The 16240-nt window shown below is 43.0% G+C and overlaps 1 protein-coding gene across 7 annotated transcripts in view; it reads left to right on the plus strand.

The window, feature by feature from the left end:
* LRRTM4 (leucine rich repeat transmembrane neuronal 4) overlaps positions 1-16240 on the plus strand; it is a 527970-nt gene that overhangs the window by 220335 nt on the left and 291395 nt on the right. The window contains exon 3 of one of the 7 annotated variants that reach the window (XM_083184578.1): positions 10619-10867. The exons of the other annotated variants lie outside the window; for them this stretch is intronic. Coding sequence (XP_083040704.1) covers positions 10619-10786 — 168 coding nt within the window. The 3' untranslated portion in view covers positions 10787-10867. Of the gene's footprint in view, positions 1-10618; positions 10868-16240 lie in introns of those variants that run through there. 7 annotated transcript variants of the gene reach the window in all.

Genomic DNA, 16240 nt, shown 5'->3' on the forward strand with positions numbered 1-16240 from the left:
TGAGTGCCAACATCTCTGTGAGAGATGTTCAAAATATCCACTAAAAAGGACAGCATCTCTAACATTTGTTATATAAATTCAAACAAAAAATGTTGTTTTAGATTATATATCCTATACAAGTTAAACATTACAGGTCATTATGAAGAATAAAAATGTTTCCTTGACAATATTCACACCTGTTTTCACTTGGTGCGCAAAGAGCTAAATACTGTAGCTAAGATAAATCTTTCAAATATTTCTTTATGAATTAATATGCACTGGGGAGTAACCCAAACACATGGTTAAGTGATCCAATCATTGTTGTAGTCCGGATTATGAAATATACTGTATATTAATTATTAAGATTATTTTTTTAAAGCATAGTACAAGAAAAGAGACTTTTCAGCACCTGGACAGCTCCTTGGGTGTTGTTAGCAAAGCAAAAAAGCACTAAAGCTGTGTACACACTGTGCGATTTGGTCGATGAGCGATTTTGGCTTAAAATCGCTCAGCAATATATTGCTCAGTGTACCGTTTTCATCAGTGATCAGCGATTTTGGCTGAAAATTGCAAGCTATTCTGTCTCTACCTCTTTTTGACTAGAAATCGCTGGTTCGACCAGCAATTTTTAGCCATAATCGGAGGAGCATGCTCCTGCAACCAGCGACCATGAAGGCTGGCAGCAGGAGCGCACTTCCGGCGATTTATCTCCCATAGCACATGAAATCACTGCCAATATGGTCGCTCAGCGACCATATTGCCAGCGATATGTGCTGATATCGCCCCGTGTGTACACAGTTATACAGTATCTGGTAAAAACAATACTGCAGTGCAGAAATCTTTAGGTTTGGGTGAGTTTTATTTGCATTTAAGGAGTGAATGAGAAATTACCATGGATATGTTACTGTAGCTTCTAACAGGATTCTGGGAGTCAGCAGAATACGGCAATACGCAATGCCCATGCTTAGATCTGACATCACTGCTTTAAAATCTTTAATGGAATGTTGAGGTTACTTTATTCTCTGGGCTCACACTATGAATGTTTACAATACAAAATAGCAATTCTAAAACTACAGTATGTTGAGGTTACTTTATTCTCTGTGCTCACAGTATGAATGTGTACAATACAAAATAGCAATTCTAAAACTACAGTATGTTGAGGTTACTTTATTCTCGGTGCTCACAGTATGAATGTGTGCAATACAAAATAGTAATTCTAAAACTAAAAGGAAACAAAGGGTTCTCCAAATTAATTAAATTATATTAGTTCAACCATAATATTTAATCTGAATCCTGAAAAAAAGAAAGCTATGCACATCATCAAACATGACCTAGAGCTTAAATCCTGCATGTACTCTGATACTTCTCTTACATAAGGTTTGATAACATGGAACATTCTATATTGGTTTTACTGTATTGTGCTCATGTATCACTGCCATTTAAAAATGTCAGTCCCAGTCACATATTTGTGTTCACAATAGAAACTGCCATGTTGCCCTGCTTCAATACAGGCTGCTGCAATCTTCGTGTCTTGAAAAATAGCCGTGAAATACTCTGCCGGTGTCATTGAAATTCTTTTTGCTCTCAAAGTAAATGACAAAATAGCAGTCACTTTGTGGTAGGTCATAACAAGATCTTCCACTGACTGCAAAACCTGAGATTGGAGTCCTGATGGGAGTGAGAGAATACTATTCGATAAGCATTTTTAATGCTGCATAGATATACATTTCAATACAACTACAATATTTGTATATGGTTCATTTTTAGCTTCATATAAAAAAACAAAATGCTCCAGGTATTCATAAAATGGAAAAGTAAATAGCCATATGAAAGATTAGTGAAGGGTGGATGGGGAATATTTGTAGTGGTGTTGACTGCAAAATTGCCCAGAGATCAGACTGTAATCCCATACTTCTCATGAATCCAGTTAGACTTCTAGAGGAAAGCACATATCTTGGTTGGTGGACCTTGACTAATGTAATAAATAATACAAAGCAAATCATGGCATCCACTCCCTTTTGTATTTAAGACTATAAGGTCTGTTCACATACCTCCCAACTGTTCCGAGCTTCACGAGGAAGTCACATTTCTTTGGGACGTTTTACGCAGCTCTACTCCTGGTCCGCAGTGTCCCATGGTGTCAGGCGCTGCAGAACCCTTGTGGCACCATAAAAATAGACAATAATAATAATAAAAAATGGTGGGCAGCATCTATTCATGGGAGACAGATGGACTGGGGGGCATGGCAGTAGCTGCCGCAACACTAGGCATGCCCCCACAGCAAAGGCAAATGGGACATGGCTTCTCCATTTGCTGAGGCCATGCACCCTTTTTGGGAGTGTGTGATGAAGGTCCAACACCACATGTGTTCATGAAGCAATGAAAAGTGCAGAGAATTGTGACATTGAAGAAGTTTCCATTGGCAACAAATCAGCTGCTACAGTACATGCATTTGATAAATGTTAGTTCAAAGATGATTGGTTGTCAGAGGCAACACCACTGGCAAAGTCTCCGCTATTTTCACTGCTTCGTGAATAGACGTCTAAGATAGACTAAACTCAGCAATGTTTAGGAAAATGTGAAAGTTGGACACAATGTAGTTGATGAAATGATCTGTTTGGTTTCATGGGAGACTTTAATGTCAAATTTACCAGAGATCTTAATTTGTTTTGAGGATGTTTCCACCGATCATGATATGCGAATGTACCTTGAAATGCACTAGAATAGGCAATGGACCTACACTGGCGCATTTCGCAGTGCATCAACATAGCATGTGTACTTACAGATCTATTGGGGGGGGGGGGTGGTTCAACACTTTTAGGGCCAGTTGTATCAAGCTTCAAAAAGTGATCAAGTGGAGAGTGATCAACAACCAGCCAATTAGTTCCTGTCATTTTTTCAAACCCAACCTGCAACACGACAGTTAAGAGCTGATTGGCTGGTTGTGTATCTCTCCACATGATCACTTTTTGAAGCTTGATACATTTGGCCCTCAGAGTTTATAATTAAGCCTTGTAACATTAGCAGCCTCTCATTCTACATAATCACTTTTGAATTCTACTAAAGAATTTAAATATGAGAAGCATCAATAAATTTTCACCTAAATATCCAAAACATCAAGACAGAAATAAGGGACAACCATCCATTATAATTTAGTAGAGAGTAAGCTATATTTTTAAAATACTGTAATAAGGGGAACACAATAAAAATGTAAATCAAAGATGCCGCGTTTCTCTATGCTTGAACCCCTGGTACCACGGTCTTATATATACAAGGGATTAGAAATTATTCTTAACAAAATAAATCATCCTGAACTCCGTGCTTCCCTTATAAATCCCCTACTAAAATGCCAACATTTATATGCCAGCTGTTATTTCACTATTATTGTACTTGTTCATAGGGATGGCCATCGACCATCGATGATTCAAAATCTTCGGTGGTTTATGGCCAATGTCTAATTCTTTTGCCATCAATGGGGAGCACCAGATGGTTTCCCTCCATCGATGGCATAGCAAAACAATGTTTTTCATTTATTTTTATTTTTTTGAAGCGCCGGTGCATAGCTCCGCCCCTGACACCCATGAAGCCCCGCCCCCATGTTTTCATTGGCCCACAGGCCTGTCAGTCAGACTCAATGGATGACCATCAATAGGTAAAAATATTGATGGTCGTCCATTGCATAGTTTCGCACTATCGATGGCCAGTTGCACTATCGCCATCAATGGCAATGGCACCGATGGCCATCCCTACTTGTTCAGGGCAGAAAAATGACTGCATATGTGGCAACTTTATTCTAATCCAAAACCTCCATGCATTGTCTAGCATATAACTAGCGAAACACCGTAATGTGTTTATAAAAGATGAACTATTTTCAGAGCATCTGACAGGTGGATTATCTTCCTGGGCCGCACTACACATAGTAATGTACTGGTAAAAGGAGAACTTCACGAGAAGAAACGCATTCTCGGCTCACATAATAGAAATAAAGCCACACGCAAGGAAAGAGGAAGGTATCACTGTATGGCACGTATGGTGCTGAACAAGTTCACAGCTGCTGGGAATACCCTCTCCATCCGATGTTTTCTCTCCTCTATTACCAGACATGTTGTGCTAAATGCAATTTCAGTGCTATTTAACAATAAATAAATAGACCCCTGGGGGACACAGATTGTAATATTTCTTCAGTACGTTTGTGAGCAGAAAAAAGCCTGCTCTTTATCTCCCATAATGCAAACGGCTGTTTAAGAATTCATCAGGGGAGGAGAGCTGGTGCAACAGTAATGACTTGAGATGAAGCCAGACGTTCTCCACCGGGACAAGACCAAATAGACAAATCTGAGTGTTCTGTAGGGAATAATAATAGAATGCGTAACCGATACCCTGTTACTTATATTATTATTAATTTAGACCTCTCTGCTTTAATGAAAGTCATGTCGTTTGTTGTGTTCTGAAATGATCCTTTTTAAGTTTTGGCCGGCAGTCATCTTCTGTACATAGATGGGGACGGATCTTGTTTCCAAGCAGAGGGAATTACCAGCGGATGCGTTTAGTGGCCAAGCTCTGTCGAGCAGTGATAAGTTAAGATCAACTAATTCATAATTAAAGAGTTTATACAGCTGCAAACTCTTGAGGAGGATAAGAGAGTGTACGCAGCCCATTGTAGGGATGGGGGTCTCTGTACACACTGTAGTCAGCAAATTGCACAGCCAATGAGATTTTCTGGACAGGATTTCTCAACGCAGAGCTGCAGATAATAACATTGATATTAAATGGAAACTGTCATTGGACTGACATTGCCATAATGCTCCTTTTCATCTGTTCAGGATTGATTACATTTTAAAAGCTTGTTACAGGTATTGAAATTTTTGTTACATTTTGTTCTAAGAGGTTCATTAAATGAAAGTAAATATAAAATATAGACACCTTGATAGGACAATAAGCTACATCCATTACTATTTATATAATCCTGTATACAGTATAGGGCCGCCAATAGGGGACTGCTGTGTGTACGGCTGTCTCAGGCCGGGGCAGCTCATTTTGCCCACCGCAACACCCCCCCAGACTGCCTCCGCTGTGCTGCCTGTGCTGCGCTCAGTGCAGGTCCCGAAGCACAGGCTTCTTCAATGCAGGTCGTCGGCGGCCAATTAAAATGCAGCACCGGCTTTTGAGCCAATCAGAGCTCGTGTACCGTTAGCCAATCAGAGCAACTGCTGGTACACAAGCTCTGATTGTCTCGCCAAGCTGGTACTGCATTTTGATTGGCCACCGGTCTTCTGCATTGAAGAAGCCTGTATTTCGGGACCTAAAAGGGGGGGGGTGGATCAGTTCCAGGCCCCAAAATTCCTCGTGGCAGCCCTGTTACTGTACTGCAACACTGTAAGTGCAGTTTTATTTATAAGCATGTTTGGAAACTGCATCTGTCCTTTGTTGGTCTATGTACTATGCAGTGTAGGGTTTTATATTTTAATATATTAGAGTGTGATGAAAGTCAGTTTTGAAGACAGGTCGTATGGTCATTGACCTGTGCATGCCCCAAAACTTAGCATATACTACTACAGGACAGAGTCACACACAACTCTGTAGTTTCTCCAGTTAAAGCTGGGAGGTACATAGTGCCATCTTACATACAGTATGGGCCCTAGTACCCGCAATTTTAGGAGTCCTTGAGTATTTTAAGTGTCTGTGCACAGCATACTGATTGGTGGATTGCTGGAACTATCCACAATCAGAGTGCAGCATTCCCTAAATGACTCACAGCCTACAGCCAATCAGTGAATAGCTAACAGCATGCTGATTGGCTACTGCATCTGTACTGCACTGCTTCTGACAGTCATATGCTGTAAGGATGCATGTGGAATGATGGCTTGTATTTAAGTCTGACTTTCTATACTGTAGCTGTTTTGTGTGAGAGTTGCTAACTCGGCTACCATACATTCTGCCATCCAATTGTTATACTATAGTTCAGGACAGGCCAACCTGTGGCTCTCCAGATGTTGTGAAACTACAAATCCCAGCAAGCCTTGCTACAGTTTTAACACTCCCTTATAGCAAAACTGTGGCAAGGCATGATGGGATTTGTAGTTTGACAACATCTGGAGAGTTACAGGTTGGCCAGGCCTGCTATAGTTCGCATTGTTTGTTTTTTGTGTGAAATCATCCAAAGAGGGCAAGTTGATGTATTGCCCAGAGTGACCAGTCAAATTCTAGATGTTATATTATAGAATTTATGAGACAAATGAGAGCTTATTTCTGAGTGGTATCTAAGGACAACACCTGTACATGATATAGTTTTATCATTAATGAAATGTAATATGGTGCTGGAGTAAAACTTTTTGTGTGTGTGTTTGTGTGTATTTAAATATATATAGATAGTACAAACCCACACACAGACTTATTACATTCTAAGGACTCCTACTGTTTCGCTATAAGTGGATATTTCTTCCAACATTCCAAATAAGAGCATGTAATGCATTCATAAGCAGCAGCATATGTGACTGCTCAAATACAGTTCTTGGACGCTCCATGTTTTTCACTATTTCCAATTTGCAATTCTAGTAATTCTTGCTGCTACGCTGACACTCCCTCACTCTGCAGGGTCCAAAATGAATTACGTTTGCAAGTTGGCAGATCCAATGCCGATTGTAGCAGGGAGCTGAGAAGCCTTATGCTGTCCTTGCATGCCTCCGGTGCCAAGGAAGCGACGGCTGGCTACAGTTTCCAGACCATAATATATGCTAGTAAGATTTTCTTTAATGGCTTACTGGAATTTGTGTAAGATATCAGCCGCATAGCTGAAGACAGCCCAGGTCATGTAGGTCAGTATGACAGTGAATGCAGTGGGAACATCCAGCTGAATTATAGCCATCCTCCCCAGCTTTTTAATGAGATTACGGCTGGCTCACCCAGATGCTTTATAGAGAAGAAAATCTCCAAATTTAGGGGAATTTAATGAATAACCAAAGAGTTCCCGCTTGCCAATTGCAGCTTTTAGAAAATGCAAAGGACTATGGGAGATCTGGACGTGTTTCAGTATGCACCTTATGGATATGAAAGTCTGAGTATCTTCAGGCACATGGCACTCGACTGCCATGTTGAAAGGCTGTAAATGTATCTGGTGCAGACGGCACTGATTTCTGAAAGTAATATTGAATCTTGGAGAGAGATAAAGTGGACACAATTAAAGTACCAGCCAATCAGCTTCTAGAGGCTGAGTTTGATCCCTAGTTGTACTCTGTGATAGCCGAAACAACTCCAGGTAGGTGAGGGAAGACAGGGTGCGTCCTGTTCGTGTGCAGAGCAGGTTCAGTTTTGCCACACGCAGTGCCCCATAAGCCATTTCAGGATGGGGAGTAGCGCCATAATTAAAAAAAAATGGGGGCATGTTGCTTTGTGCACATCCATCTCTAAATCACAAAATTGACAATATGCCTCTCCACGTTACCTCTCTCCATGGTTTGATGCATCTTCCCCTAAAATCATTCACCCCAAAACTGTGTCCTGGCTAGGAGTGACTGTCATGAGCCCCTTCAGGAGCATGACCTAATCAAAAAGGGGGCATGGCTTGGAGTAAATTCTCTCTGTGCTGCTGGCCATATGGTAATTGCTAAATTCTAGTACGCTAAAGTACCTTTCACCCCCAAGGGGAGGAGCAAGGCTAGTGGACTTGCTCCTTCACCATCCACTCCACCACTGATTGCTTTTAGTAACCAGGTGGTGAGCGAAGAGAGCCCGTGGGGGTCCGTTTGGGTCTCTTGGTTCGACCTTGCTCCTCCTCTCTCTGCCCCCTCTCCTCCCCTGTCATGTCACAAGGTCCCTTAGCCCACTTGAATTTAGACCTAACCCTGGCCATACCTCCAGTTCCTCTCTCCCGGCGAGAAGACGCTACAGTATGCATTAGACTACTGTAGTACCGATTTTTTAGCAAATGTATGTGGGTTTATTACTAAGACAGAAATAGAGATGCTGTTCTTAGTTGTCTCAGCCTGTCCTGGTTAATGTATTGGTCTCTCTCCCCAGCCACATGCTGCTGTGTGCTGAGCTGCGGTGGGTCCAGGCAGGCTGCGGTAGATGGAGGTGCTATCCCTGCTGCTTAATCAGACACAGCAACAGCAATGCACTAGTATGATAATGAGGCAGGAGGCATCTGATGTACGTAGGAGATTCATGCTGCATTCTTGGATGGAACATCAGATCACTTTGAAAACTAGCAGCTGGCTGTGTGACCCATGGTGCCAATCATACCAACTGCCACAGTTCCTACAAATAGCCAAGGACCCATACTGCATATACACGGAACAGGTCCAGCGTATGCACAAAGTACTGAACATCACTACTTTGCAATGTGCATCTTGGATCCTACAGGATCTGAATTAGGCCCCTGGTGCAGTGTATAGTAATATTTCCCAGGAGCTATTTCATTATCATTATCTACATGAATAGCCCTTAGTATTAGTATGGTGGTATTTTAATGTGTGCCATATGTTACCTGGATCAGGCATAGTAATCCCTTTAAGGCTAAGGGGCTTACTGTATATATGAAGTGTTGCAATGTGGCTTGGCTAATTAAGAATCATTGTTGCTGTGTGTTGCAATGAAATTACAGTGCAGATTATAGGAAAGTATCATAGCTGGAGTGTCAGGACAGCTGCTGGGGAAACCTGCTGTCCAGGAGAAGATTTACCTTTTATTTGTGCAAACCTGTCTTCTGTATTTCCCAAAGCAAGAGACTTGCAGTTACAGGCATGCACATACAGTAAGTGGAAAATGCTTGCAAGCACCCACTTGTGTCTGATTATTGGGGATGAAATTATAAACTTACACTATAGGGGACCAGGAGGGGGGGGGGGGGGGGGGGTTTCGGCATTCTACAGCGGTGACCAGGCTGCTTCTGTCCAGGCTGCTTCCTGCACCGTAGTGACGTCACCCAAGAGCGACCAGCCGCAGCCTGATTATAAAGATGGGCAGCAGCCCAAAACAAATATGGCCACAAGAATCTTCCTCCCATAGGATGAAGTCATCTCTCCAGCGCTGGCCGGCCCTGGTAGCATGGTCGGCGGCCCAGCCAGGGAGGAAAGCGGCCAAATCTGGACCGGCCCACCAGGAAATGGCCCGGTTTCCCGGTGTGCTAATCCGCCCCTGGTGCACCACTGCAGACATAGGGGTTTATATACTAAGGGCCTGATTCAGCAAGGCTCGCTAATCCGCAGTTGTTCGCTGCTTAGAGAGCACATAAGCGACACACAGCTGAAGCAGGTCTAAGCTTAATTTTCATACCGAACAGGAGGAAAAATCATCTGATGGTTAGCGACCATCGGCTGTGTGGCATTTACCAGCAAATATATATGTAGGCTACTAGTAAGCAGGTCTGCATTACCCCAATGTAAAGTAGATGCTGCTCTGCCCTGTTGGTGATTCCTCCACAATGTACTGTAGTGCTCACTGTCACTATGTTGCTATAGGCTACTGCATTCTGCATGCCCTTCCCTTACAGGTTGATGCCTATTAGAAAAGCTACAAGCTCATGAACAGTTATTTGTTGACTGTACAAAAGGGAATGTGCTAGTATGCAGGGAAGTGTATTTTTATAATTAACAGTCATTTATTCCAGATACTGTATTACGCACAGGGTTTGATGTATTTTTTTTTGTGCTAAAAACAAGCAGTACAGTATTTGTACTCTGTCAAAAATAAGATATTTTAAACCTCACACAGTATCAGGTATGTGAGGGAGTATAAAAGGCAAGCATTTATGGATGAGGCGTTCGGCTGGACGGACCGGTTATACTGGGCTTCAGAAAACACTGAGCCGTTTGTTGCAATTCTGAGTTTGTGGAACTTTTTGGAATTGGGAAGACTTGTGCTACTGCTCTCCATGTTCCATCACGGTACTGGCACATACTGTGGAATGGATGAAGGAGAACACCACGCTGGAGCAAAGAGCAGAGTGCCCTGAGGCTGATGTGAACATTCATTTATTTGAAACGATAAGGTGAGGAACTTGCGAGTCAGGAAACCCAATGGGATCAGGAATTCCTGTCCGTGATCCCTTGATTGGCTTATACGAAAAACATTCTACAGTATAGTGACTTCCTCTGTTGGGGCCCCAGAACAATGTACATGGGATTCAAACTAAAACGGAGGTTGAATACCACCGACATATAACACTAAACTACTGGTAAAACAAATACAAGTTGAAACATGCAGTTTGGTCTGATTTATTAATAATTCTCAGCACTCCAGGCTGGAAAATGTCCTCCCTCCACCTGTATGACTCCTCCCCAGGGCCGCCAAGAGAAATGTGTCTATGTTGATTTTTTTATATTTTTTATTATTTAAACATAGATATAAGGATATTTACACAATTACCCATCAATATTCATATAATTATAATTATTCATATAATGCAACAGAATTAAATAACATTATATGAACATTGATGGATAATTGTGTAAATATCCTTATATCTATGTTTAAATAATAAAAAAAATATAAAAAAATCAACGTAGACTTATTTAAGTATACAGACAATATAAATAACCACTAACATGTATTATTTAACCTCTTATCGCCTAATCATTCATTATTTTAAGTTCTTTATATGAGATATAGTTAGTTAAGGAAGTTGTTCTGCATTCCACAGCCAGGAAATACGTCATCATTACACTCCGGACCATCTGCCCTTTCGGGAAGCCCCACAAGGTCTCCATTTCCCTCCAGCGGCCCTTTACCATCAGTGCACAACCGCATCATAGTGAGGACGTTTGGACCAAAGGTGGAATACCCGCTTCAAATATCCTTGGTGAGATAAAATAAACTCTGCAAAAACATTTGCCATATTTTCAAAGCCCATTTAAACGAGGACTCCTACAGCCAGTAAGGCCAATTACAAATCCAGAGAGGGTATCAATTTTAATTGATATGTATTTACATGTTTACCTTTTAATTGTTGCTCATTTTAAATTTTTATTAATTCTTAATAAATGTGCCACTTTTGTTTAGTCAATCCCTTGTAATTGTGTCAATATTTGATGAAATTAGCGCTGCTTCTATATCTGTGTACTGATGTTGGACAAGGAGGCCTGGCTCACAGTCTCCACGCACAGTTATTGTGCTTACATTATTGCCAGTGGAATTTCATAACTCTTCAGCTGTGGAATCAGCAGAACGTCAGTGACTTTTACGCACCATGCGCCTTAGCATTCGTTAAGCCTGCTCTGTGATTGTACGCGGTTTTCTGCTTCATAGCTGAACCGTTCCTAAACTCTTCTGCTTTCTAATAATATCACTTACAGTTGAGTGTGGAATATCCAGCAGGGATGGAATTTCATGAACCGTCTTGATGCAAATGTGGCATCTTATGATAGTACCAGGCTTCAAGTCTCTGAGCTCTTCAGAACGACCCATTTTGTATCACCAATGTTTGCAAATGGAGATTGCATGGCTAGGTGCTTGATTTTATACACCTGTGGCAAGGGGTCTGATTGAAAATGCAATTGAATTCAGTAGTTAACAGGTGTGGACAAATACTTTTGTACATATAGGGCGGTATTCAATTGTATTTCACCAGCATTTCAGCTCGCTATGCCCAGTGGTCATGAGGTTAAATGCACAAATGCCTGGCTAAATCTGACCATAATGGGCATGATATGTTCAAAAATTTTTTACTGAATATCGCCATACAATCTCCCGTCTCTTTAGATGGAAGATCGAGCGCAATATAACAATTGAATACCACCCATACGTAATGTTACGGGAAATAGGTGACTTTTTCGCAATAGCAGCCGTTTTTTACAGTATAACACTTTATTTTTTTTATCTTTGTAATTGAATAAAGGAATTAAAAGCAGAATATAAAAAATTTCCCAAGTATATTTATCCTATATAATAAAATGCTAATGCTGCTACTCACCTCTGTGGGGAGAATACAAGTCTTTTGGCACTGACCTCCAATAGATGGAGGTTACAGATTACAGGTTACAGATTACAGGTGGAGTTTACAGATTAAAGGTTACAGATTACAGGTGGAGGTTACAGATTACAGGTTTCAGATTACAGGTGGAGGTTACAGATTACAGGTTACAGATTACAGGTGGAGTTTACAGATTACAGGTTACAGATTACAGGTGGAGGTTACAGATTACAGGTTTAAGATTACAGGTGGAGGTTACAGATTACAGGTTACAGATTACAGGTGGAGGTTACAGATTACAGGTTACAGATTACAGGTGGAGGTTACAGATTACAGGTTTCAGATTACAGGTGGAGGTTACAGATTACAGGTTACAGATTACAGGTGGAGGTTACAGATTACAGGTTACAAATTACAGGTGGAGGTTACAGATTACAGGTGGAGGTTACAGATCAGGTTACAGAACTCTTAATTTGCCTCAAACTTGGTGCCAGGGGAACAATATTTACCACAGACAGGTGGCAGAATGGACAACTTTCAATAACAATCAACATGGATCCCGCAATTTAGTTATTGAAATGATTAAATAAATTTGGTACTCTTTACTTAGTTGGGCGCCCGTCGCGGGCATCGCGGGTACATTTATGTCTGGCCGCGACGCGACCGACGCGATGCCCGCGATTTCCCATTGAAACCCATGTTAAACATGGAAATCGTGTCGGTCGCGTCGCGGCCGGCCATAAATGTACCCGCGATGCCCGCGACGCGATGCTCACGATTTGCCATAGGAATCAATGTTAAAAGGCCCGATGGACACGATTTTACTGTTAAATGCCTCAATGGACCCGATTTGGCCATAGGAATCAATGTTAAATGGGCCACAGAGGCCAAATAAGCACAATTAACCCTTAAATGTCCCCCCAAATTTTTAACGCCACCCCACGATCCACGCAAACCCGAAGCGTGGCGAGCGCAGCGAGCCCGCGAGGGGCGGCGGTACGCGTCCTCCGACCTTTTCATGCCCTACTATCCACTAGGGCGTGGAGTGAGAATAGAATAGTGTGGCGAGCGCAGCGAGCCACCGAGCCCGAAGCGTGGCGAGCGCAGCGAGCCCCGCGAGGGGACGCGGATACCTTCACAGTTATACGCGTCCCCTCGCGGGCTTCACAGGTGTCCGTGGCGACGCGGACACCTGTGAAGCCCGCGAGGGGACGCGTCTACCTGTGAAGGTATCCGCGTCCCCTCGCGGGGCTCGCTGCGCTCGCCACGCTTCGGGCTCGGTGGCTCGCTGGGCTCGCCACACTATTCTATTCTCACTCCACGCCCTAGTGGATAGTAGGGCATGAAAAGGTCGGAGGACGCGTACCGCCGCCCCTCGCGGGCTCGCTGCGCTCGCCACGCTTCGGGTTGGCGTGGATCGTGGGGTGGCGTTAAAAATTGGGGGGGACATTTAAGGGTTAATTGTGCCTATTTGGGCTCTGTGGCCCATTTAACATTGATTCCTATGGCCAAATCGGGTCCATTGAGGCATTTAACAGTAAAATCGCGGTCAATCAGCCTTTTTAACATTGTTCCCTATGGGAAAATCGCGGTCATCGCGGTCATCGCGGGCATCGCGGGCATCCCGATTTACCCGCGATGCCCGCGATGACCGCGATTTTTACCCCCGACGCCCGCGATTTCAATCGCTGGCGCCCATCTAGGTAAAGAGTACCATCAATTTTTCATCAGGATCCAGCTGAGAAGCCCTCCTGCATTGTGTCCAAACTTCCCTTGTGATTCCGTTAAAGACAGCTGTCCTCTGTGAATGATGATGGTGGAGATTAATGCAGGATAGTCTATTGTCACCAGTCTATCTTATTGATTGATTGGGTGAAAATGTTCTTTTCAGACTAAAATCTCTTATAACCCTGGACATTATAACCTTTCATTCCAGGAAACCTTGGCGCATTTCTGATGTGTTACCGTCTGCTACTATTCTCCTGATAATGTGGACAGGTCAGGCTTCCTGGGAGAGGTGAAATGCGGTATGAATAATAAACGTGAATTCTAGGTCATGCTCCGAGTCCAGAAAGGATTTTATTTGTAGCTGGCTCTACAGAATTATTACATTTGGTTTGTGAAAAGCCACGTAATAACGACACATGTGAGATGTGAGTGGATCCCTCAGTAGATCCGAATCTGGTTGTGGTTCAGATCCACAAAATGGGTGTGGATTCGGATTTTTGAAGAACCCACCCACACATATTTAGTAACTTGTAATGGTCACTCAGTTTTAAAAATCTACATTAATAGTAAAGACAGAAGTCAGATTTGCGTTGTATGCCATTATTGAAAAATATCTATATCCAAAGACGTAACTACCATAGGTGCAGGGGGTGCAGTTGCTATGGGGCTCAGAGCTGAAAGGGGCCCACTTTGCCTGTCAAAGTATCATGTGCTCTATACATTTTTCCGCATTAGGTGATAAATAGGGGCCCTTACAAACTTTTGCTATGGGGCCCACATGTATGTAGTTACGCCACGTCTATATCAGCCCCTAACTGTCACTTTACAAAACAGCATGTAGCACGGCATTTAGGGGGTGATTGGCTGCTATTTTGTCTTTCTCCACTTTATCACTCCGCAATTATTAGTACATCTCCCACAATATTCACCCTCATTGGGCCTCACAAAATTATCCTGATGCTCTGGTTGAAATGCTACATTTGTCCAATGTGATTGTCACATTGGATGTAGAGCTAATCCTTCTTTGTATAACATGAATATAAATATTATTATAACACCTGACACCTGCTGGTGAAAGCCTGTATGACTATGGGCTCACTCTTAGTGAACCAAATTCGACCCCTGCCCCGATGGGCATAGTTTGCGCATTTCTGCACATGTGCAAACCCAACTGTGAACAGCCTCAGTGATCTATAATGTCGCCGGGCCATTCGCAGCGGGGAGGAAGGGACAGGGGCAGATGGGGGCATGTATTTGATGGGGCGGCGTCACAAGGACTTGCTTGGCATCTTACCGAGTTAATTAGAATCACCCCCATACAGCAGCTGTGACTTCTCTCTGTGAGATTTTAAATAGAGGTAAATAATATTGAATAACAAGAATACTCCTGGTTTTGTGTAATATCACTGACCTTTTAAAACTCCAGGCCAGAGCATAAGGACCAATTACTATGCAACAGTTCAGTCTATTAGTCAATATCCTGATAGGATAAAGCTATGTATAAATATAGGTACACATATTAAGGGCCCTTATTCTGATCGGTGCGGATATTCCCGCATTCTTACGGAGCGGTCCGCACGCCACGGTGTTCTGCCGCGTGCGGCCATCGTCCGTAGAAACGCCCACGGGTCCTCCGCATTCGGACGGACTCACTCTTTAAGAACAGGGCGTGTTTACGGACGACATACAAACCATGCGTGTGCGGGGGAAACAGTCAAATTCTGCACGGTATAACAGAGTATTACAGAGTGTGCTCGGGAATACCGCATCCAAACGGGAGCCAAGCGGTGCTACCGCACGTAAGCGGAGTATTTACGCCAAACAACCCACTATTATGTCAATTCTGCAATACATCACATGACCCACTTATTCAATTACCTATCCTCATAAAAAACTGCTTATTTGGAATTGGAATCAATTAGATTCCAATATATCCTTACAAGCATGCCTAACACATGCATTGCACACATTAACCCTTACAGCAATTGAAGTGCAATGGTTTCAATTAAAGCACTGACAAGCGTCCTATTAGTGATTAATGAGTAAAGGAGTCGATTTTATTGGGTTCAGGTGTTAATGCTTGTAGTCATTAGGCGGTCCGTTCGCCTCCCGCAGGAACGAGTGGTGTCCGCAAAGCAATAGTGGCCTTTTGGACACCGCACATTTCTTCCCTTTTTGTTCGCGTGCATTCGGAGTGCTATCCGAATGTACGCCCCCCAACATAAGTGTACTCCCCCGTGTCCGCCCATGTTTCCGCCCCGTTTTGCCCACTTTGAAACTACGCCCATGTGTCATTCCGCATGACGCCCATAATACGCCCATATTTCCCGAATGATTGCGGTGACCAGTTTTGTACGGGATTTGGCCGAACAGGTACGGAGTCAAGGCGTGGCACATGCGCGTAGCGTTCTCCACGCATGCGCAGACGCCGTAAAGACGCGATCCGAAAGTATGCGGAAAAGTACGCATCAATCAGAATAAGGGCCAAGGAGCACTCAGAAGTGGGTGAACTCTGGGGAAAATTGTTAATCAACAGGAGATGATCTGTAAGAGCGAGTGAAGTGTGTTTTTGACATGCAGAATCCTGTACAACACTGAGCTGCTCTAGAATAAGGTCAGCCTGTA

This window comes from Crinia signifera, chromosome 4 (genome assembly GCF_055691185.1).
Source record: "Crinia signifera chromosome 4, ASM5569118v1, whole genome shotgun sequence".
NCBI classification, from domain to species: domain Eukaryota; kingdom Metazoa; phylum Chordata; class Amphibia; order Anura; family Myobatrachidae; genus Crinia; species Crinia signifera.